The sequence below is a fragment of the Varroa jacobsoni genome, unplaced genomic scaffold (assembly GCF_002532875.2).
Source record: "Varroa jacobsoni isolate VJ856 unplaced genomic scaffold, vjacob_1.0 contig00191, whole genome shotgun sequence".
NCBI lineage: Eukaryota > Metazoa > Arthropoda > Arachnida > Mesostigmata > Varroidae > Varroa > Varroa jacobsoni.
Genome location: NW_019214425.1, coordinates 119,383 through 143,853, shown reverse-complemented (window position 1 = coordinate 143,853; position 24,471 = coordinate 119,383). Strand labels below are relative to the sequence as shown.

The following is a 24,471-nucleotide window of genomic DNA, read 5'->3' as shown; positions in this document are numbered from 1 at the left end:
TTTGATTATGTGTGCGAGTGAATTTATACTTAGTTTCTTTTTTTGCATTAAAACATGGTAGAAAGTAAATATCTGATTTTTACAAAACTGCTAAAATATTAGCTCGTGAAGTCCTAATAGCTAATCATAAGTAATTATAGGTAAATAGTAAATAACCGCACAGTAATTAGTTTAAATTCTGTAATGTTGTTAATTGTGGGAGGTGTAACACTAAACAGTAAAACTTTAAATAAAGTTTTATTGCTCGACTAGGTGCCAGTCCATTCATGGAAAACATCGCACTATATTGGTGTCGTGTTTTTACGCTCAACTTCACAAGGACTTCCTCCGGCAAAAAAAAAATCCTTGCAAAGAGTATGGCAAAATCACAACAGTTCGTCCTGAATTTTTCACATACTAAATCATAAACTCTAAATATGCTTATTAGACTTGATATATTGTACTCTACGATAGATCAAAACAAGGATAACTATGATGTCACACGTTAGTGCTCTATTTGAAATTTGGAGAGTCAATTTTTTTCAGCTTAAGTACTTCACAAAGTTGCACAAGGTGTACCTTTAGATCTTTCTCTAAGTAAGCATCAAAAATATCACAACGAAGACGTTAATGTACCTAAAAAATTACAAACGCATTGCAATTACTTCCGAAGCTGCATTGCAGGATTTATTTTTATAATAACTAAAATAATAATAATGATACTTTCGCTTTTTAAGAATAAAAGTCTTGACGATAAACTACTCACTTCTATTTTGATCGTTAGCGTCTTGTCACCTAGTTCGAACGTTCTGTCCAATATATTTTTCAACGTCTTTTGACGTTTTTCACCTTCTCTTATATATATCTTCCTCTCGCTACCCTCAGCCGCCCTGTTTCCATTCATTGTGTCTAGCTTTATCTTCATAATCTTATCTCTGTACCTCATCACCATGAATGCGTCTTCTCATCATCAGTTTATTTGTCTCAAGTTTCCTATCGTTGTATCGATGCAGTCGCACTGCCACTTTTTAATCTTTAGATCAACGGACAGTACAAATGATGATGTCATTGTTTTTATCGCAGTTTGCCCTGTTTCTTGCTAAATATATATTCGATATAGAGTGTCATCATAATATAATTATTATTTCACTTAGCGCAATATTTGCAGTAATAATTACGGTTGTGTTGTTGTATTTGTGTATTCATGTGTGTGTATGCTGACATTGCTCAAGGGGAGCCCAAATACTTCAATATTTTTATATATTAATATTTTTATAGACTTAATGCATTATATATATATATATATATATATATATATATATATATATATATACGACGCACCAACTGCTAACCAGTCCACAAACAAGTTTGACTGTAGTCCGCCTATAGATATATAGACATATATATTAAAACACAAGCAGAGCAGATTCGGTGTGTTTTGGTTACTTTTAGCAGTTGGTATGCCAAATAGTTTATGCTATGTTTATTTGTTTGCTTATTTATAGATAACCGAAAACCTTGACGCGCCATAATTATTAGCTGCTAAAAAGCTTTACGATGAACCATGGAGGACAAGCGCGGAATAAACATTTCTACCATTATGATATTTTTATCACTTCGTTGTCCTTTGGATGGCTCTAAATTATCGGAGGACTTCAAGCTATTGGCGACGTCTACTCGAATGCTTCTCTTTGTTATAAATGTACGTTTCCTCAAATCATAAAGTTGTATTTGCTCAAGCTTACTTCTAGATTGAAAAAGGATGAAATATGGAATTAGAATAAGAGACATACATTTCCTTGTAGTTCCTTTACCGTCCTCCAATGGTTTTGTTAATTCGCCATAAAATATTTTTTTTCCGTTTGTTTTGTTTATCACCAGTAGCGAAAACAAGCCACATACAGTTAACAGCTGTTCGATTCATTATCGTTGCATTTTGTATGGCGCAATTCCATTTTTGTGTATATATGCTCGTATACATTTTAATCACATTATCTGTTATTTTCACCCTATACCGCCTTGTCTTCTTTCTGATCACCGTACTAAGCTTCCTATTCAACAGACTGTTGATAATACGACTATATACGCCCGCTGGACGGGCATAACCATTGTCATTTCCGGACCACCTCATAGATGTGTGTATTTATTTAGGAATGTGTAATTATATTTTCTCTGTCCTATCTTCACGTATCATATCTCTTTTGTGGTAATTTTTGTAATTTTTTAATATTAATTACACATTGTTTTTTTACAAGAGGGGGATCTATACAGCCGGGGGACAGAGTGAAGGACATGAAATATCGAGGGAAGGCTCTGATCACTTGTTCTTTCCACCTCACGGTAACCGTCCGACCCCCGTATGCTACATTTATTAGAGTTGCGCTTTAATAACTTGCGCGCGGTAGAGTTTGTCGGCCATAGTATAACAATCTTAGTATAACAGTCATGTTTTACTCGTGACTTGGGTTATGGCGGAAGAACGTGATTCGCTGTCACCTCGTTCTCCTTGTAGCAAAACGCGAGCAGCTGTATTCCGACAAAGGAATCTTGCTGCATTCACAATTCGTTGGCTTCAAGTAAGCTGGCAAAAGTACTTGACATCAATGCACAACATTCTTACGCAGTATCAACAACGGCACCTCGACGAGACCTAGTCTGTTTCAGTGATGCTGAGAGTTGCTCGTAAGGTTCTGATTTTCATTTTAGTTGAACAGGGATATGCGCTTGTTGTGGCATTTGCCCACGGTTAATTAATGCGATTTCTTTGTCTGCGAACGTATGCAATTCTATGTCTAATTGCTCAAGTAACTATATTTATGCAAAGAGATAAAACATACATCCATTCTTCTTGCAAAATTCAGTCCGATAATTATAGTATAGATTTACAGGCCGTGTCTAGTACCCGGTTGCCACCAACTGAACACCACTTAAAACCTAAAACACGAAGTAATGTAGTCGTAATGTCAGAGTTAGAAAGAATCTGCCACAGGCTTTATGGGTTGCAACGACACGAGTCATCTGTCAATTGACCAGCCAACTGATCGTTTTTCAACCTTTTACCATCATATTTATTTACCTTGTTCGACCGTGTCTTCTGTGTTTCTTGGTTTCCGGTCATCTGTTTCAACGTTTTATCGTGTTCCTATGTTTCTTACAATTCTCATCCTATCTCACACACCCAATTATTACTCTTTGACATTTAATACCTATTGTTATGATGGATGTTATCATGTATAATCGGAGTGTTATATCCGTATAATAAACAATTAAGTTTCTCTGGGACAAAAAAATTAGTAGTTGTGACGGGCCAATGAGCCGCCTTGGGAATCATCTTGAGTGTATCTGCTCCTGTAATTTTTAATAATGACAGCAGCAATCGTAATAATAAGAACCAATAATTTTTTCTCGTTTCCCGACATTTCATCAACGAGTGATACAAGCATAACAAGGGCGATAGATACTTGCCCATTTGACAGCTGGACTTCGTGGACGCTGTGGTTGAGCAGAAGATGTCTTGTGTTTAGGAGCAATGGGGCTATACTCATTTCAACAATTGCATGAATCCTTTTTGTCCTGGATATTGCCAAGAATTGTGTTATTCGATGGTGGCTTGTGCTGCACACCGGACTCCGCTGCGTTGAGGTCGAGGTTGCCATCCTGAATATTCTGGTAGATCTTGCGCGCCGTATCGAGAAAAGCGTCTTCAACGCGCTCACCCGTTTTAGCCGAACACTCGAGGAACATTAGCCCATTCTCTTCGGCAAACTGCTTCGCCTCCTCGTAGGTCACTTGACGTTGCGCCTCTAAATCGCTTTTGTTGCCAATCAGGAAAATCACCGTGTTCGGATTCGTTAGATTCCTGAGGGAGAAAAGCGCACAAAAGCGAGTGAAGCGGAACGAAAAAAAATACGTATGAATAACGAATTAAATACTTAAATACAAGAAATAACTAATAACAAAGGCAGTGAAAAGTATAGAGAAAAGCTAAAGAATACACACAATGCGAAAGAGGTCATCCTGCCTGCTTTCTATACAAAAAGTATTATACACGAGACGGATAAAAAAAAGCGCTGCACAGAGGACTGTAGACGAGTCTTGCTATTAATAAAACTAAGCCCGCTCAGTCTATATCAATCGTTTCGTCTGATAGTTCTTGAAAACGCGAAGCCAACACAATCTATAAGGGCTAGGGTCCTTAGGAGATAGAAGAATGTCCTGCTTTTAATATATAATAGACTACAATACAGTTTCATAGTACAGCATGTACCTTGCATCCGTAAGCCAGCTGCTGAGATGGTTGTAGGTGTTGCGACGTGTCACATCATACACCATCAGGGCACCGGCCGCGCCCCGGTAGTAAGAACGAGTTACAGCACGGAATCGTTCCTGTCCTGCAGTGTCCCATATCTGCAGCTTGATCTTTTGCCCAGCGACCTCAATGATACGGGTACCTATTGACAACACCCAGCCAAAGTAGTAGATTCTATGGAGAGATTGTATCATTTATTGTCATTTTTTTAAACTTGGATGAGTGAATGGGCGCAGATTTAAGATGTAAATATGCAGCGTTTAGAGGAAATGATCAGTTGTAAACAGCAGTCATTGAGTAAAGAACTTATTTGAACGGTACATTCAGGAATTAATATAAGTAAAAAGGGACATTAAGTACTATATAACAGATTTGTTCTTTTTATGTTAACAGTAGCTTTGCCAACAATAATAATAATATGAAACTTGAAAAAACTACACGGAATGGAATATATAAGCTCTAGCGCATTATACCAAATTCAACGCCGATTGTGTGTGGGCAGTCGCTCATAAATTTCTTCTCAGTGAATTGATGCAGCAGACAACTCTTGCCGACTCCCATGTCACCAATAATGATATACTTAAAGATGTAGGAATAGTTGTAAGGTCCCGATTCCGACATGATGGAATGTTGTTGTGCTATATTCTAGATATTCACAATATTTCCAGCAAACGCGAATGCGACCGAAATGTAAGTCGTTGAAGCGATAGACCTGAAAGTATCTTCTTGATACGTACGAACACAGAAATGGCGCCAAATATTAGCCCAGATACGTAATCGTTGATTACGAACAAATTTAAGTTTCTTATGTTGTTTCCTTTGTATTGGTTTATTTCTGTATTATGTATTCTGTACAATGTATTACTTGTATGGTTTCTTTCAGGCACTGCATTATGTAAACACGCAAAATTTGTATGTAAAATTTATATATTATTTTAATTTTACTGCGGCAAAACCATTGCTTGCTGTCGGTTGCTAACAGTTATGTTCTTCACCATTTTTGGCATTTAACACTCTAGTTAGTCTAGTTATAATCTGTTCTAAACCGATAACAATTTACTTAATTCTATTCGATAATAATAGTTATTTTTCAGCGCAGTAAATTCAACAACTATATAGAAATGTTGACGGGGACTGGTAAATTCGTGATTCTCTAATATTGTATTAGCCTAGACAAAAGAAGCACGCGTTAACTAATACTTAACAATGATTAGCTAATTGGAATAATTTTCTAAAAAATAGTATGTCGATTATACTGATCTCCCTTTGACTCTTCTTGGCTTCAAATACTTAATATACGTATATATTTTACAACGAATATATTAATCAGATACCTGAAACCAAGCGCATAATGAACGTTTTAACTAACTTTAAGTAATAACGTTATACTCACTTAAATAGACGTGACTCCATCTTAACATGTAGAGGCTCTAATTTACAATGACTACATGGTGGACCACATGGATACAGAACGATTTGCTTTTGTTGAAACATTTAGCCATTAGGTATACGACTTTTTGATAAAATGCAACAGCCTAAAACACCAGCGCTGGATGAGTACTGTCCATTTCTAGTCTATATTAGAATAATCGGTATTGCTGATAACGGCTATGCATGCGCGTATTTTTCTCGCGTTAATATATTCGCGTTGCTTTTCAGCATAGAATCATTCATGAGTTCAAGCTGACGCATGCTAGGATAGACAAACATAATACGAGTTTGTCTGGTCGCTGATTTCGGAGTTAGCGTACATCTTGGCAGAAAGATTACTCTGTTCTAATGATGGGATTAATTTTAATCGACATAATACTATAATAAGTAATAAACATATACAGCGCATATATAGAGAAAACTAATTTATGCAGCAAATATTTATTCGCACGTAACTTATTTGATAAAGTTACAGTGACATTATTTAGTAGTAATGATAGTATTAAAAATTTAGTAAATTTACTAAATTTCGTATTTGGTTAAGTGTTACTTTTGATGGTATCCATATCAAAAAAGTGCTGCAATGTCATCAGAAATAGCAGCGCGCTTGTACCTTTCAATGAGCAAGAAATCTAGCACCGGCTGAGCGTCTACGTTTTACAAAGGTTATTGATCTAAAATCGCTATGCGGGTAACAACCTTTTAAACCTCCCTTTCTCGAACGTTGCTATCTTTGTGCCTTTTAAACCTCTGAGTAGCTCTAAAAGAACGCTGCTTTCATTTGGCCACAGGTTTTTTTGCCATTTTAATGCGGCCGATGGCAGTTAATACGAAACTCCGCTGGCACTTTCATATGCTTTCTTATGCATTTTTGATGTTTGCATCACTATCTAGTGAACTAGCTTATAGTGTGAATTTGAAGAGGTGGTCCATCAATCAGACACTTCTAAACTATGTAAGATTTCTTACCTTGTCAAGGCGTCACCAGAAATGATGCAAAAAAAAAACTCGTGAAATAAGTATATTTCTTCCTAACAAGCCAAAATATGTTGCTTTTTTTTTTCGGTTACCTTATGCTAGAATTAACCAGTGGAAGCTGGTTAAAAATATTTTCATATAGGGATGAAGCATTTCATATGGACGATGAGGTATTTCGATTAAGAGCCAATCGGCATAACGGGCTGTTTCACTGCACATAGTGAGCTTACTGCACAGTGCCGATAGCAGCGTATCCGGAAGTAACATGTATGTCCTGGGATATTTCCTGGCTGACATATAGGCATTTTGACTACACGTATTTACTTTATATTAAATATACTTTATATATATATTAGTTCTTATATTAGTTCAAAAACTCGAATAAATTGATATCCAAAATTATTGAAGAATAATTATGTATTTATTTTTTCACCTCCGTTAATAAACAATTAACCATTACTTCAAACAAATTTTGTATTTATCTGGGTTTCTTTCAATCGAAGAACAACAAGTATGCAACTTTTGTTATTTATTGAGTAGTTTACTTGGAGCGCTTGGATTACAAATGTGCTTCTCAAAAAGTCAACCATTTCTTCGATCTTTGGTGTTGTTTAGACAGCAACGCCTCCTAAATTGATATGCCTAGGAAACTCGTTTTATGAGGTAAGCCATTTTTAAAAGACATAATCTAACCCAGTAAAAACATACATTTTAATACATAAAGGATGTAAAAAAAGCGCAAAGATTAACAAAATACTTCCTAGCCAAATATGATTAAACTGTATGAGCATATGCCCGAGGATTGGCCAGAAATATGTAATGTGATAGGATCGCATTTACAAGGAGACCGTTTGAGCTAAATACAACGGAAGGTTATAACTAGTTGCCATATTATTTCTGCTAAGAGTTTTTTCGCCCTGTTGGAAAGTCTGACAGATTTAAGCTATATTTTCATGTAGTAACACAGTAATTGGTTTGATTGATGTAGCTGCCCGGCCGGTATGAGCCGTCCTACAGTTCGAAGTTGACTCACATACACACACATACATATGGCTCTGGACAAGGACGATGAATAAGACTAGAGTATCATAGGAGATCATCAATGAAACAAAAGTCTACGGGAGAATGAGCCGTCTAAGTCAGCGCTGTTTTTTCTGTCACACAATCTATGGTTTAGATTCTACTAGCAAGGAGATATTTCTAATCTTAACCATCTGAATTCGACGGTTCTCGTCTCAAAAAGAAGTACGTAGAATGGAACTGAGAGTTCAATTGAAGTCTCAGTTCAGAAAAATTCATTTTTACAGCAATATTCAACGTGCCCACGACGCCTCCAGATGCAAGAATCCACTTTTAGTAAGAGTTTAGTGAACTCTACTAACTAGAATCAGTGGCGTAAGCGTTGATAACTAAGCCGCTACGAATAGACCAAAGTTAAAGCCGGTTCGTGGAGTTCATCGTTTCATCAAACTCTCGTGGCATTTTTAACATAAAGTCGGGAGGCGTTCTTGAGTCTTTTTGTTTTGCTACTGTATATTTAACTATGCTGTAATCTTAATCTTAACTGAGCAAATGTCGCGTCATTTAGGAGGAGATGGATGACTACGTTTTTTGCTGATTTTTTTCCAGAGGCCCCCAATTGAGGGAATGAACAAAGGCACATAGTTTACGAATTGCGCTGTCTAGAAAGAAAGTGGACATTGGAAATCTACTGGAAGCACTGTCGTATGATTCATCTAATGATCCTCGATGCTTATCCAGGTAACTAGCTACGGCATCTCGATAAAAGAGGTCGCACACAAGGAATCCTCTCAGAAAAATCGATAGGCATCACTAGCATAAAAAATTACATATTTAATTTTTATACTCAATAATGGTATACGTGTTGCCTTTGGATCATTGTAACTGCTTCAATATCTACGTCAAATGTTTTGGCCACTTCCAACTCACCTTCATTTAGCTATACCTAAAAGTTAATTCACGCACGGACAGGCTGTCGCTGCTCTTGTTGGAAGCAGTAGCGGCAACGGAGATAGCGACAGCTAGCGAAACCGATGGCCTTGCAAACATAACGCTGGCGAATATCAATAGGATAATTATTACCCCCGCAAACCACAAGCTTCGTATATAAGTATTCCTTTGCTATATAAAGAGACAGAGCTGAAGTTCCTTGTCGTTAATATCAGTGGCATAATGTGTCGGTTCGCTTTCCCTCGTGGACGCTTGCATCTGTTGTAACCCTGTTAAATATATGGAGTGGAATATTGTTTTCAATCTTTTTGGTTGTTCAGTTTCTATACCTCTGTCGACTATTAAAACATTAGGATTCTTCAGCTTAAACAATGTGAGCGGTTTATACAACTAACTATGAGATAAAATATCATCTAATAGCACATCTGATAAGCTACTGTCCATCCAGCAAAGAAGACATTAGCATATTCTTTTCTCTACGCTACGTGTTATACATACGTCAGTTTTCTTCATACGAAAAAAAGAGAATCAAACAATGAACGACACATTCTAGAGCAAGACGTTTAGATGTTTATTACCTTTCTTATTTTTCTACGATGGGGGATTCAAATTTAACGGTTTTGAAATTTTTTCCTTAACATTTAGTTATTGTTTACATCTGAGTTCGTCCTATAATTTGAGATCCTCTAGTATCGCCACTTAGCGGTCTTGTTTCTTCTGCTATTTGTTTGGAAAACTACAGCACCAGCAAACTTAACTCTCCCGTTTGTTCCTCTCTCCAAGGAGAATTTCTCTTCGAGGGAACTCTAACGATCTCACCCCATTTAAGCAAATCCTTTACTCAGACATTGCCTACTTATAAGCACCACACGTTCTGTGCCGGCAGCAGTGTTCGAAACAGCTAAAAAGCCAGAGCAAACAGATGCGAGAAAAACACCGCCAGAAGCCAAACAAGATAAGCAGAGAATCTCATTGTCGCTTAGTCAATAGTCTGCTGTAGTAACTTCAGGTGATCTCGAGAATAATGTCAGCACCACAAACGCCATAAAGCTTACGCATAGATAGAATTTGTCACGAGACACTGACAGTCCAGTCGCGCACATGTGTCTTTCCTTCTCTCGACGTATTTCGTCAAACGAACGACAGAAACCGACCGAACAAACAATAAACAAAGTAGAGTGGTTATTGTTTTTTGCGAGGTATTACTAAATTGGGACTGGTGACATTTGTTTTACTTGTTGGCCTGCGAGTAAATCGACCGGCCATTTAGTCACTCACTTTGGTCATATGCTTTTGAGGATCCGACGAGGGCATCTTACATATGACATACATTGATGTTTGGCGTTACATCCGTTATTATATATATGGATTACGGTTACAGTGACTTCACGTCACTCGGGCTGTTTACGCTCCGTCCATCGCTGCTTCCGCAGACGCAGTGGCAACCAATAGACCACCTACGACTACTAGTTATGCAACTGCTTTGTGAATAGTGTAGCAACAGAATAGGCGGCAGCGGATACTGATACCTAAATTACAATAAATGGCAAAAGCGGTGGTTGACGCCATCGTTACCGCAGGCACGGTCACTAGGCGTCAGCTTGCGATGCTTGCCATTAAATGAGGCCTAAAAGCGTACCTGGCAGCAGTGACATTCGAAGGGGGCAAGGAGCAGCATTGCTGCTGGTTGCTACTAATAAAGGCCAGATGGAAGGGCTTCTGTATATATCGACCACATAGAACCTACTGGTACGTGCTATCGGCCCAGCAGAGCTCTGAGTTCTTATCTCAACCCAAGTTGTACTTACACATTGTCTCATGCCTGCTAGATGTGTAAACAGCTTTACATATTATAAAGGGATATTCAAGACAGTACCTTGTGCAACTGACACTAACGGAAACTCACTGCTGACGACGACGACAACGACGTCACACGCAGAAACACGTTATCGATCCTCTAACTGTTTGCGTTTTTATTTGGTTTGTCACGAACGGCTGTGGCTACCATCACACAAAACAAAACTCTTTGCAAATACCACAGATTTAGCCACTTGCGGTCTTCCTTATTTTTTCTATTACTGTTTTTGAAACTGGGTAGCGACGTGTTACGCACGGTTACCTCAGCCCTCAATATAAGGAAAGACTATGTTCTGGAACGGACAGGGCCCGCCGCTTCACTTTGAGAAGGCTTTTGCTACCCACGACAACATTGCGATGCTGCTACTAGCAGCACAAGGCAGGTGGCGGCTGACACGATGACCAACAACTACTGCTTCGAATTTTTGCCACTGCAGTCAGCACAGCGATCAGCACTGAATCAAACAGGCGGCACCAATAGTAACAGGGCTCACAGTCACACGGCAAACGATGCTGGTGATGATGACGATGATGCCAATGCTACTGCTTCTTCTTCTGCTGCCACCGTTGTATGTGGTCGATGGCAGATGAATCTTTCGTTGTTTTAGGGAGATTGTTATTCGTTGTTAAGGACCAGTTTTAGCTGCAGTCTCAGCAGCAGCAGTAGATCGCACAGCTGCTACTAATGTCGTACGGACAAAATGCTAACACGCTTGACGGCGTTAACGACACGGATGGCAATGGTCAATCTGCACTGACAACAATCACTGTACGGAACTGTACCGCAACTGCTGCAATGTAATACATTAACCGCAAATGAGCACCAGCACGAAATGGACAATATGGCATTGAGCTGGCCAAGTTAGCTGTATTCCATTAACGAACAATGATGCACTGCCAGGAAAACGATCGGCACGATCGTCACTCATTCAGTCACTATATATTCAGCGTTGGCAGGCCTGGCAGCAACAGAAACAGCAGTATACGGTATTTGTCCGAAACAATAGCGACAACACGACACAGCTGTTGTCAACTAGCCATCTCAACGGCTAAACAGCAGCAATTACTGGTAGCAACAGCACAGTGACAGGGCTGTAGGCACAGCAGAACGGAGAGCGCAGTGCTAGTGATGGTTGGAGCGGCAACGGCAACAGCAGCCGTAGTGAAGAGAACAAACACAACCAGACGTCGTAGAATGGATTATTGGAGCATTAGGAGAGGCCACAGCACTAGTAAACGATTTACCCAGTTGGTAATCGGTGGGGGCCGTCACTGGAGCCAGTGATGGTTAGAGGTTAGGGTCGAAGTTAACCGAGTCGTGTGCCATTGTATGTAGTGGCTAGCAGGAATTCACCTTCGAACACATCCACTTAATTCTGCAGCCGTTAGATCCAGTCGATTCGCTTACACTGTCTATTGCTTGTTTGTTGCCCCATCTGACACATCTCCTTTTTTTATCCGATGGTGCTGCAGCCGCACAATCAGCAGACGAAAAAGAAAAAGCTCTACGTGACAGGTGTCTGCTAAACACATACAAACATTTGAATGTGTTAAGATTTGTCGTCGGACCAGTCTGCAGACGCACGGAGGTTGGGGAAACTCTTTTATAGAGAGTCATGTTAATGAATTTAGGTTCTATGTTTCAAAAACGAATTACACGTACGGCTTCACAGCAGAAACTAATTTACAGGCTGGCAAAGCAATACATCTATTTTATTCCTTTAATTGCATTTAGGGGTTCAATTTTGGGATAAAGAGCACCGGAGAGTGGAGATTCTGACAATGCGCAATTTCAAATATATTTTAAACTGTAATTATAATTTCACTGTATCTATAATCAACCTTTACTTCCAAAGTAAACAGTTTGCATTTATTAGAGCGCGTCTTTTTTCAGCTGTATTTTTCGACAACTAAAACATCAGAAATCAAAGGAAAAAAATGTAAACTCAAGTATTTGGCAAGCGCATTATTTCAGCAACCAATCAATTTTTAGGATCGTTCGTTAGGTTCCTTTATTAAAAAATTTAGTAAAGAGTTCAGAGATGCAAACACGGCGTATATACTAAAATCCATACCTACTATTCGGCTGAATTTCATCTTGTTTTACTTATGTATTCACAGCCGAAGACTACATTATTGCACAATACCTCATAATAGTATTTTTAATTATTCTGATATATATATATATACTTTATATTTTAATTATACTGTTAGTGGTGATTAAATATTGTGCACAGATTTCTAGTGAAGTTTGTTTATATACTTAAGAAATATCTTTAACTCGAGGATACGTAATTAAAGATTCCTATTCAAATATTATATTATGCTTAATTTGTTAATGACTGAAGATAATATCCAGTTTTGGTATCTTTCAGCTAGCTAAGATTCCTTATGATGCAGAGAAAAACTAGTTTTTCGAATTAAGCAACAATTCTTACTTTACTCATTGACACAACTTGTAATCTGTATTTACAACAAAGCAATCTTTGAATGCCTACCTTTCTTATTTCCGCATAGACGTTTTAACTACCTTACGTTAGTTTGTATCTGTCCTATTGTAAATGAAAGAGAAAAGCTAACGTATTAAATGTGTATTCGCACTACGCCGAACTTTTGATTTACTTGTGACTGCTTAAACTAATTGTAGTTGCGTTGGATATTCTAGAAGAAAAGGCACGACAGGTACCAGAGACTGGCAAAAAACGCTGATGCCAGCAAAAAACCGTTACCAGTGTTACAAACATGTTATTACCATCATGCACACTTGGACTTTTACTCGAACTAACGTAGCTTAAAAGGTTATTGAAATGTAATGTCAGAGGACGGAGACAATACACATTGTTCTAAGAATATTTCACTCAAGAGGTTTAAATATTCGAACAATTTCTTTGCTCTATTTGCCTCTAGGCATCTGCTAAGCTCTCTAGTATGCTTGCAACGGATTACACGAAATAATATGTCGCACCTTGTTCTATGTTGTTTAGTTTATTTAATTTTTCTTGACGTGGCCGCAACTAATCACCAATTTATTGTTTTTTTTTTACAATGCCGGTGCTTACTGAGCACAGTTCTTTTCAATTATCCATGAACCATCATCTGCGGTTACCATTTCATCACCTGTTCGACTACGAAGTACTATATTCACAGGATATTCAAAACCAAAAAAGGTCTCTCAATTTATACAATAAGCGTCATTCTTATATCAATGCACACTCTTTCCTAGTAACTTAGACAGTCGACTATACTGAATCAAGTGGCATCGGTTGAACTATGACACTTTCTCTATTCTTTGTATTAATCGTCTCGATCATGGCGATTAGCTTCTGGCACTCGTCCTGTATTGAATGTAATCGATCAATTTGATGCGTCAACTCTTCCAGCTTTAACCAAACAACATCGTCCCATTCACGTCTTTTCTGGAGGACCCGAATCATTACTTCAATCAAGTCGAGAAGAACCTGAAATAGTCGAAATCAAACAAATAAAAAATCGATTAGTATTGGCCCTACCAAATATTCTAATGCTCATTATGCTCATGTAAAATGCTAGGTACGAGGCCAAACAATATTTTTACGGCTTTTATTTAGTAAGCAGCTGCCTTTGGAAGCTGATTGTTGTGTATATTTTTACTTAAATTAATGTCATAAACAGTAGAAGATTCTTTAGGAGTGCTATTTTGAGATAGCGACGAGAAAACACTTAATGAATAAAAAAATAAACCAAAGCACACTAAGCAACAAAATTATATATATATATATATCAAATACCTCCGAAACCCATTCATTTTGGTCATTTGGTGTTTAAACTTACATTTTCATATCTAGGTAGTGTGACGTATTTACAAATAAAATCTAGAATGGCATTCTGATGTTTTTCGGCGAGCTTTTCTAGAGATTGGTCAAGCATACGCCTCCGTGCAATCTCATCGCAGGTGGCTACGAAAACTTCCGGCCGATTGCATTGTGTTGCTTGTGCGAATGCAGTCTTCAGCGCCGTCGTAAACTCGAATCGCCTTAGCTGATTTTGTAGTTTGCTTGCCTGTGTAAAATGTTTTGTGTCTAGGACAATATCATCGCTATGGGGTACAAATATCGCTTTCCGGACATTTTTTAAATCGTTTTCCGGTCTTGTTTCACCATTCGAAGTTCGAACGTCTTTCCGCCGGTGTATCGTCACCAAACCTGTTTCGGAGCCCACAACAAATACTGACGCATCTTGCGCCATAGCCATGCAGAGAATCGGTGATGGATATGAAACTGAGTGAACAATCTGGTAGTTTTGTATGTCATAAATTTTCACGTGACGGTCAAGTGACCCACTCAATAATTTATCTCCAGACGATGACACACCTGAAAATGGAACAGACTCTTATATTCCTTTGATATTTTCACACTTGAAAAGAGACTATTATTATTATATACTATTCATAACTGACGAGAACTGCAGAGTTTCTGATGCGCGTGGAATAATTGCGAAAGATAGGATAAGGACGTAATCTAATGCCATAATTAATCATAAACTGGTACTTGAAAGCATTATGTGAAAACATTTTTTAACCATGAACTAGAATACACTCTGTTTGACCTCTTCATTTTATCGAGGTTGAGGTTAAATTGAGAAGTAAAACGCGAATGAAAATGAGTACAAAACATTTCATTTTCTAATACTGACTGAGGCAAGTAATGGCTTTATGGTGCTGACAAAGCTGGGTTAGCTTTCTTCCAGAAGCAGCATCCCACACTTTAATAAGATTGCCTCCAGCTGTGAAGAATATGCTTCCTGAGGGTAACATTTCAACGGCATCGATAGGCGCTCCGTGGTCGATAAGTAGGGCCGGTTCGCCGGTTCGGACGTCCACAAGAGCAGCGCTGTGATCATAGCTGGCAGTTAAGAGTAGATTCGTTGAACCGGGAGCTATTTTGCCACAACGAACGTAGTCTTTATGATGCTTCATCGATAAAATCTGTAACAGATGACGAATGAAATCATGAACTGCTACCTTCGTTCATTATGTGTTCAGGTAGACGTAAGACCAATTTGAACAAAACGTACTACAGAGACACTTTTAAAGCAGTAAAAAAAAAATAGAACTAATATGGCGGAACATAGCTTTAAACTTTATTTCACATAATGAAGGTACGGCATCTTTTTTATAATGTCATTGTTTGTCATAAGATAGGTGCACGCACCTGGGTTTGTTGGGGAATGTCCCATATTCCGACCGTGGTATCATCCGAGAAGCTGACAATGTGCCGACCTTGATTGGCAAACGCCACCCTCCGCGTGGGGCGTTTGTGGCCCACAAACGTACGAAGAAGTGCTTTTGTCTTAATGTCGAATAGCTTGACTGTGCCTTCATCACTACCAGCAGCAAGCAATTTATTATCCCCCCGAAAAGTTGCTCCAAACGCGTTTAACTATCGCATAGAACAGCAACGATACAACAATGGAATGTTGCATGTTGTATTGACATATGCAAACAGTAATTAATAGTAGCCCATCATTAGTATCGTAACAATTATAAAGATAACAGTCGTTAAAATCTGCTTATGACCGCGCAGTCAGTTGTGGATACGTCATAGGTGGAAAGCGATATGGGCCTTATTAAAAAAATTAAATAATTTGAAAAAAAAGATCACCTTTGAAAGCACACTTGCGTAGCTAGCTATCGTGCAATATTTGCTGCTTCGCACAGAAGGGATGTCCCTTTGTGTATGTTTCTAAGTTGTTCACTGATCTGTCAGAAAATTTGTTTGAATCGTTTCCATCTTCCAACCGTTTTCTGTCATCTCTTTTCTTAATATTTGTATTAGTATTTCGTCAACGATCATATAACTGGTGCGAAATATTTCAGTAGAACTTCCAATTTCCTATTTAACTTTAATCTTGTTTCAAGTGTGTATTATGAATTTAGATCTTCGATTAATATTATTCGCTAGAAGTTAACACTGATAATGAACCCACCTTAAATTTCGTTAGTCGACAAGTTACATCTCTACTAGCCGGGTTATATATCTGGATGCGATTCGATGCAGAGATAGCGAATTGGAATGGTTCTTCAGGGGCAATATCTACGTGCTGGATAAGACCTGAATCCTTGACGGTTACCGGAAGCGCATATTGTTTCCAACTGAGTTGCTCCTGAGTAAGAAATGAGGACTTTTTTGGCAATGGTTCGGCTTCTACAGGTTTAAAGGCGGACATAGTTACTGGTAGTTTCTGTAACAGCTGAAGCTTCCGTCTCAACCGCTCTAGTTCTCATAGGCTTGTTTCTACGTGCCGGACTCGAATAGAGAAATGCCACTTTCGTAAAATTCCGAATGAGAAGAACACTTATGGTCACTCGCATAGGAACAGTATTAACGGCAACACGCGACAAAGCATGACTCCGACGTTTAATGGAGAGGACGGATTCGTTTGTTGACAATGGTTAGCTCTTCACGAATGGCCGACCAAGTGGCATATTCCGTGCCTCCCACCCAAGAAATCATCACTGTTAGGTCACTGTTTCGGATTCGCTTTTAATACAGCGAAAAAAGAAGACGACATACATTAAGAACACACACAGAAAACTGCCTTGCTTATTGGACAGGATGGCGCGCTTTTCTCGAGTGCCATTCAAATAAACCGCTTTTCCGTTATTTAAGGTTGTCATCGGTACACGATAACAAATTTTAGTTCGTTCTGAGCAGGATGACACAAGAAAGAACCTTGCCTACCCTGAATGTGTCCAGGACGGCCGGCGAAATTAAGTGCAATTTGAGCGCCAAAGGGACAATCCTCGTCTCGAGCCGGTTTGCGTCAAATCGGGTGGCCTACACACCGCTCTTTTTCAAAAAGACGTTTCGCACCCTTCTCTAATAATCTGTCAAGTCGTTGCAGTTGTCATATATCGTCGCACAAAATGACTGCGGCCGAGGCCAACGTTGTCGTGCAGGAAAAAGAGGGTGAGAAAAAAGATGTCCAAAACACTGAAGCGTCCGAAAATCAGAAATCCGTCACCGGGTGAGTGAGACTGCGGCATTGGTTTTAGTTCTTTCGAAATTCCTTGTTTAAAGATAACCTTTTTTCCTATAATCGGCATACTATTAGACCTTGTTTAAGTTCTGGGTAAATCTCAACTTCAAATCAAAGAATTTTGTCATCTGCGGTTTTAAGGATGAGGTTGTCGCTGCTATCTCATTCAGCGCAAAACCGGCGCCGAAGGACGATATTTGGTCGGAGTAAATGGGGGTTATCGAATTGTGACTTTGAAACTTAGTTGCATTTTTTTTTTTATGTAGACGCTTAATGTTATACAAACTAAGAATATCAATAAAAATAATTTGGATACAGCAATTTAGTAATATACATAGAAATCTATGCTGTGTAGAGCTTCTATCAGAGTATGATACTCAAATTAGAACTCTTTCTCAGACTTTGTTCCTAAAACTGTGTCTGGTATTTCAACAATTTTATAATTCAACAGTTATTATTGCATGTGCTAAAAATGTCTTTTTTTATGGTCATGTGTGTTCAATATAAGTACCACTCACCGCAATTACAGTTTCAATTCGGGACGTAAACCATTTACTAATTATGCTCAAAATATTCCTTCTTTAATCATTGTTTAATCATTACCATACATAAAACAATATTGGTAGGTGTCAGCTCGCTAAAGTGTCGCTCAAATACGCTAGAAATAACATATTCTAGTGGAATTAAATTTTGGGCCAACAGAAGGCTAAATGTCCGAACCATGCATAGGTTCTAGACGGCCAAGATACACATAAGGTGCAAAATTGAGCTTAAAGGCTTAAAAAGGCTAACTGTTGGAGCTCATGTGAAGGCGATATTTTTTTCCAAATTAGCTTTAATTTTCCCTATTAAAAAAAAAACAAACATATCAAAAATTCTTGAAACTCTTTAGGTTCCATTGTTCCAGGTCCTCGTGATAGCTTAGTGGGTAACGTAAAGACACGTTGTAGTCAAGGTTCGAACCCTGGCATATAGACAGACTTCGGTTCGGCTAACGGCGATACCTGGTGTAAAACTCGAAACATAGAGGTTTTTTTTTATAGAAATCCTACTTGTTTTTTCAGAAGCCGCATATAAATTGACAATGTAGACTGTCGAGTTCGAGTCAAAAAATAGTTTTTAATTTTCGGGGGGTTCGTCCAGGGCGAAGAGATTCGAAAATTGCTGACCATTTTCTGTCATGAATAGAACATCGGCTAAACACATGCTCGCTACGACAAACAGCACGACGCGGTTTGTTCCAACTTAGGTATCTTACTTAGTATAATTATTTAGGAGGTAAGTGTCGTGGCTCTAATGGGTAGACTTATTTTGGTACGCACCTTGCAACTATATCAATGAGCTTTCCGTTCTAGTGTGCCTAAAACATTCATAAACTGTATATATAGAGAACAATACAGAATTACCACTGGAAATTATTTCTGGTTTCGAGGGATTTGGTTACCATGTGAGCTTCAAGACCATTGCTATAAGCGTACTTGTAAACAAAATCTTAATCACGGGCTCAGTGCCATCCAGAAAATCAGTTAGCCTAAGCGAAATATGCACTCATCGTTTTCCTTCATGATTATATTTATATAAAGTGGTCATCACATAAAAAGTGAAGGGTGTCGAGAATTGCTACATTTCACCTGTCAAAATCATTTCGCTTAAAGATTCAATGCAATGGACGATTAAAAGAGATACAGTAGTATATAACTGATTCGTTCTACTTGACATACAATATTGTTTTACTCTAAGGAATGGACCAATTAAACATTGGATGTTGGCTTACTCATTCATTGATCTGATTTCTGGTCGGCATAGATGACACTGCTATGTTAAACATCTACAATGTGATTATCTGTCTAGTTTCAAAAACAAATGCGATGCTTGCCACCATCTTTTTAATATCATCAAAACGCATGTAATTAGCGAGTGCTTTTTCACGTGTGTAATCTTTGAAATTGACTATTATTGCTAAAATGTATCAGTGAATACTCTCCTTTGGCAATTATAGAAGGTTTTTGAAGGTGCTACTCAGACGTTCAGTTTAGATACGGTTTCGAAAAAAAAATTATCTTGGCGATAAAGACTTAATTCATTCTAGCGCAATCGCATTTCGCATGTGTGAGATGTTACTGTTCTACAGGTTATGGACTGCTTGTTTTTTGGTTAACTTTGAAACCTTATACACCTGTTTCATATTAGGCTGAATGTTAGATTAAGCATATTTCTAAAAATGGGTCAGCTGGCGGTAAAGTTTCCGGCTCTTTAAGGTCGTGTGGTAGTGTATTTCAAATGTTCTATTTACTATTACAGAGCCGAGGCCGGCGATAATCATGAGATTAGTGACAATAAGTCTAAAAAACAGGCAAAAGACTCCGACCCCGCTGAGAAAGACGGTAAAGAACCAACGGCAGAATCTCCAGCTACGGATGACGCCAAGGATTGTGCTACAACAACACCAAGAACAGAGTAAATTCTGTTTTTTTGATTTTCTTTCTTTATTATATATATATTTTTAATTATGGTTGTGGTCTGTTTCTGGATAGTCGTGAGTGTCGATAGTATTTTGCGCATGCTATACGATCTTATGGCCTCGTAAGCTATATTTGTATATTCTAACACGTAACTTCTTGGTATTGTTTTAGCAAGTCGCCGGTTGATGAAACTGCCCCAGAGAAAAAAACGGAAGATAAAACGGAAACTTCAAGCGAAAGCAAGACCGAAACTAAAGAGTATGTTCATTTCAAATACATTTATTTGTTACTTCGAAACGTATTTATGCCACAGAAGCTTATTTTTGGGTAGGAATAGTACGCTCTAACAGGTTGTTATTATGTTATCAGTAGCTAACAAGCCTCTCTAGGAGCAAATGACATTCGTGAATAAAATGGAGGCAGAAGATAAGACGATGTGTCGCTTCAGCAGCCGAAATCTAAATTCAACGTAACTTGTTTTTATATTTTTTTTTGTTTTACAGGTCAACAGATCCGGCAGTGGAAGCAAAGCTGTGTTTAATTCAGGGGAAGCGAAATATGCTTGTGCAGGATTATGCTATGGCTGTTGAATCACTGCAGAGAGCATGCGAACTCCTGGCAGCGAAATTCGGTGACGATGCGTCCCAGTGTGCCGAAGCATTACACTATTACGGGAAAGCCCTTCTTGAGTTACACCGTAAAGAATCCGATGCACTCAATGACATGGGAAATCAAGAAGCTACCGAAGATGACTCAAGTGACGAAAATGAGGGCGAGGAGGAAGAAGAAAAGGAAACCGAAGACAAAAAGGAGGAAAAGGTTTGTCTTGCTTGCAAAAAAAACAGCAGAAATGCAACCCTCACCGGCTATTATAGTTTATTAACGGCTTTTAATGGGGACTGCCGAGTCGAAAATGTTAGCTTTTTTATATACCATCAGTTGTATTACTCTTCTGCTGTTTCCAGGAGAGGGATGGCTCGAGTGGAGAAGGAAAGACCAACAATGATGATGCTGCTGGACAGGTGATTAAAGAAGAAGGGCAGGAAGAGGAGGACCTCGAAGAGAGCGATCCAAACACTGCTGATAAGGAAGTCCAAGAAGCGCCCGATGATGATGAGGATATCAGTAACCTACAGATCGCCTTTGAAGTTCTTGAACTTGCAAAGAAAATTTATAAAAGGTAGAACTGATTATTGAAAATACGTTTTAAAATAGTAAGAAACGATATGAGAGATTATTTAAACGTTGGCTTCAGTAAATCTCATTGTAGGTACCATGAATTACTAGTGTACTCATGAACGTTCAAACGGAAGTTCATCTTTGTTTTTTTCTGAAAATGGCTATCGGTAAAATTTTGCATGGTTCGTGCATAAGAACGTATAATCTTTAAAGCCCATATAAGTCCTCTTTTTGACCAAGGTTTCTTATATGCGTAGCGATTTATTCAATTATGGCTGATACATGCCTCACGCGCGAGGCATATCTCTGTACAACGTAACATTTAGTGATCTAAAATGATGATAATAAATTAAGGTTATGCCTTTCTTTCGGTAGTTCTAAGGTTCAAGCTGATTCACGAATCGTTTCGAGATATTCTTTAAATAATGCACATGTGTTGCATTTGACTTTTACAGGGATGCCGAGAAAGATCCTCAGTTATATCTTAAGGCTGCTGACTGCTTGCTGTCCTTAGGAGAAATTAATTTAGAATCCGATACCTATGATCGAGCCATTGACGATTTTGAGGGTTGCTTGCGAATTCAACAGGAAATGTTACCGCGGGATGCGCGAGCTCTGGCCGAAACCAATTATCAGCTTGGACTAACCTACTCTTTCGTTAATAAGTATGAACAAAGTGCCGCGTATTTTGGTGATGCCCTTCAGGTAGGCAATACTATTCCGATATGTTTTATGAAACGCATAATAGGATCTAGGTTATGGTTTCATGCATAGTAGCGGCTTTACCGGGTCTTTTGGTATATGCTTAATGTAAACAGATAAATAGTTCTCCATAATTTAAAATTATTATCCCAGACTTAAATGTAAACACTTATGATCTTAATTCTGAGTGCAAGGAACCTGTATAGCGAGAATCATCGCGATTTTAACCGCATGACACCTCACAATTTCAATGGTAGAGTATATCTGATCCAGTTTTGGATTTTTATTAACGTGCTTTTATACCCCACAGATACTGGAGCTCAAAGTATCAAATTTGAAAAAAAGTATTGATGATGAGAAAACAAAGGGGAAGCTCAGCTCATGTGAGGAAGACGTAATAAAGCGCGCTGAGCAAGAGATCGATGAGATCCAACAACTTTTGCCCGAGATAGTGGCTAAAATGGAGGATGCTAAAGAAATGCAGAAAGATAATGTACAGAGTGACAAGGAAAAAATTATCGGTGAAATGATGAACCGCCTTCCCGAAGCCAGTCCTGTTAAAAAAGTAAGTAACCAAATGCAGGGAAAGAATTTACTCGTGAATTGAAATAAATTTCTCACCGGTAGAGCATGTGATAATGATATGCGAGATCCTTGTAACTAGATTATAACTTCTTCGTAGAACGCAACGCATTGTCTCGTTCCGAAACCTTACGCGTGCGTATTTCTGCTTGTAATACTAAAAACCAAACGTAAAAACACACACACACACACAGTTTCACTGGAACAGCTATTTAGCACGTCGGAGTGCATTAGAATGTGTGCATGATGTTGGGCCATTCTGTTTTTACGAACTAACGTTGTCACTTGTCCAGTGCGTGCAAATATACAGCATATCAACGGAGTGCGCGAAAAGTAACTTCCGGTTTCCTTATCCATTGCTTTTTAGGAGACCAAAGTGAATGTTATTAGTTCGAGTTTGATCAAGAAAAAGCGGCCTGCGGACGAAGCTATAGACGCGACCGCGTCATTCTCAGGTGACCAGGCCGAAAAAAAATTTAAAACGAATTAAAATTGTTGGCTGCTATTGGAATGCGACTACTATCCGAATCAACAGTGTAGGAAATGGGCAACAGCATGTATATCGAAAACGGGAAATATGTCTAAATAGGCGACAAGACAAATGAATGTAGCCAGCGGTTGTACATATTGGGCACATTCTGTTTCACACAATAAGGCTGAAAAATAGTAATGATTATTATGAAAACAATAAATTGTAACCTCAGTTGACTTGTATGCTGTATGTAATTTTGACATGTTTTATATTATAATAAAAAAAAAAGTAAATCAATCCACCGTGTTCAAAGGTAATGAAATATGCATTTTTTCTGCATGTATAATAGAAATTAACTGAATATACGGGCCTTTGTGTAAACACATCGACTCTCGTAGGTCGCTTGTTTCACTTATTCACATTTCCAGATTTTATATTTTCAATATTATCATATATATTTTCATCACATGAATCAGAAGAAATTATCATAATACGTTTGAAAAGAGAATCATCAATAGTCTACCCTATATAGACGAACGAGTCACATGTTGACTAATTCACCAAATAAATGTTTGTCAGCTTTTTTGTTTTACAATTGAATGACCACCTGTCATTTATGTACATGTGCTCAGCTGTTAAACTCCTAATCCCAACCTTTGCGATTTAGATTTTTGCCTTGAAATCATATTTGTACGCGTTTATATGTCGCTTGGATAATTCACCAGATGTTCAGTGTCCAGTGTGAGTCTACAGTTACGGAAGTAGTTTGGAGCTGTCTTGCTAATGAGGAGCAATTATTATTTATGTTGCTTAGTGGCTCGATGTCTTCACGGTCGTAGGGTGCAGATTGATAATTAACTCCAGCTGTCAAATTCAAAATATAGCATTTTCAGTATATAACCTCAAGAGATTGCTCGTGAACATCAGTGCATTTCGGCTTCCTGACTGAGAATTGTCCAGTTTGATAGAAAGATGTACGACTGGAACATGCTAGTTCACATTACGGAGTTTTTCTCCATTGGAACCTGTTGTGCAGACAGTTCCTTATTGAGTGTCAGGTGATACCTTTGCGTTCGAGGTTTCTGTTTTCCTTGGTGAGGTAAGGTAACACAATGGGTTAGTCACGAAAGTTAGTGACAACTAAGCTTCGGAACTTCAATCTGCATAAGCCAGATTCTCCGTACGAGTACATGAGTCAGACTACGGAAAGCGCGTCAGGCAAGGCATCAGATAAGCGATGAAAATTTGCGAGGACACGTGAAAAAAACGTGCTCTCAAGATACAAAGGCTCTTGCGAGGAGCACGAGCGATTAGATTACATTTTAGAATGAACGCGAATTGTGGATTATTTAGTTTTTACGCAATTCAGTACTCGATTTTTTTCAAATTACAAAACATATGGTTTTACGCCTGAGCTGTTTTCGTTCGTAAGTCCTTTGGTTTATAACTGTTGAGTGGCAAGCAATATGACTGCGTTTATGAACGCAGAGCTTGCTTTCCTCATACATCTTCGGTTGCTTCGGATATATTAC

General features: G+C 38.4%; 3 protein-coding genes across 7 annotated transcripts; 1 reads left to right on the top strand and 2 right to left on the bottom strand.

Moving 5' to 3' along the window:
* Positions 1–634: 634 nt before the first annotated feature.
* Positions 635–13,385, bottom strand: Rab14 (RAS oncogene family member Rab14). 5 transcript variants are annotated; one of them, XR_015315116.1, is made up of 6 exons: positions 9,247–13,385; positions 8,648–8,937; positions 4,762–5,013; positions 4,247–4,430; positions 3,445–3,838; positions 635–3,327 (listed from the first exon to the last, which is right to left on the bottom strand). XR_015315116.1 is itself a non-coding variant. In XM_022851405.2 (5 exons), exons 3-5 carry the CDS (start codon positions 4,907–4,909, stop codon positions 3,526–3,528), a joined length of 645 nt encoding a protein of 214 aa, XP_022707140.1. In that variant the 5' UTR covers positions 4,910–5,013; positions 8,648–8,937; positions 9,247–13,385; the 3' UTR covers positions 635–3,525. The 5 variants fall into 5 exon arrangements, 3 of the variants coding, with proteins under 3 accessions (XP_022707140.1, XP_086828809.1, XP_086828808.1); XR_015315117.1 differs by having other exon boundaries at positions 635–2,913; XM_022851405.2 differs by having other exon boundaries at positions 635–3,838.
* A 95-nt stretch (positions 13,386–13,480) lies between these two features.
* Positions 13,481–16,910, bottom strand: LOC111270913 (U3 small nucleolar RNA-associated protein 15 homolog). Its single transcript, XM_022851392.2, has 5 exons — positions 16,490–16,910; positions 15,715–15,942; positions 15,197–15,488; positions 14,336–14,874; positions 13,481–13,983 (listed from the first exon to the last, which is right to left on the bottom strand). Exons 1-5 carry the CDS (start codon positions 16,727–16,729, stop codon positions 13,765–13,767), a joined length of 1,518 nt encoding a protein of 505 aa, XP_022707127.1. The 5' UTR covers positions 16,730–16,910; the 3' UTR covers positions 13,481–13,764.
* A 258-nt stretch (positions 16,911–17,168) lies between these two features.
* Positions 17,169–23,539, top strand: LOC111270915 (protein HGV2). The gene is made up of 8 exons (XM_022851402.2): positions 17,169–17,530; positions 19,844–19,999; positions 20,176–20,262; positions 20,508–20,823; positions 20,970–21,184; positions 21,639–21,888; positions 22,196–22,450; positions 22,835–23,539. The coding sequence occupies exons 1-8, from the start codon at positions 17,430–17,432 to the stop codon at positions 22,955–22,957; spliced, it is 1,503 nt and encodes a 500-aa protein (XP_022707137.1). The 5' UTR covers positions 17,169–17,429; the 3' UTR covers positions 22,958–23,539.
* Positions 23,540–24,471: the final 932 nt, after the last annotated feature.

Bases quoted from the DNA above. Each gene is read 5' to 3' on its own strand.
- Rab14 (XM_022851405.2), bottom strand. From the start codon at position 4,909: ATGTCGGAATCGGGACCTTACAACTATTCCTACATCTTTAAGTATATC. The intron at 4,431-4,761 runs GTATAATGCGCT...TGTTGTCAATAG, and splicing joins CACAATCGGCGTTGAATTTG to GTACCCGTATCATTGAGGTC. The intron at 3,839-4,246 runs GTACATGCTGTA...TTTCTCCCTCAG, and splicing joins AGCTGGCTTACGGATGCAAG to GAATCTAACGAATCCGAACA.
- LOC111270913 (XM_022851392.2), bottom strand. From the start codon at position 16,729: ATGTCCGCCTTTAAACCTGTAGAAGCCGAACCATTGCCAAAAAAGTCC. The intron at 15,943-16,489 runs GTGGGTTCATTA...TCTATGCGATAG, and splicing joins GTCGACTAACGAAATTTAAG to TTAAACGCGTTTGGAGCAAC. The intron at 15,489-15,714 runs GTGCGTGCACCT...CATCTGTTACAG, and splicing joins ACATTCCCCAACAAACCCAG to ATTTTATCGATGAAGCATCA.
- LOC111270915 (XM_022851402.2), top strand. From the start codon at position 17,430: ATGACTGCGGCCGAGGCCAACGTTGTCGTGCAGGAAAAAGAGGGTGAG. The intron at 17,531-19,843 runs GTGAGTGAGACT...TTACTATTACAG, and splicing joins AATCAGAAATCCGTCACCGG to AGCCGAGGCCGGCGATAATC. The intron at 21,889-22,195 runs GTAGGCAATACT...TATACCCCACAG, and splicing joins ATTTTGGTGATGCCCTTCAG to ATACTGGAGCTCAAAGTATC.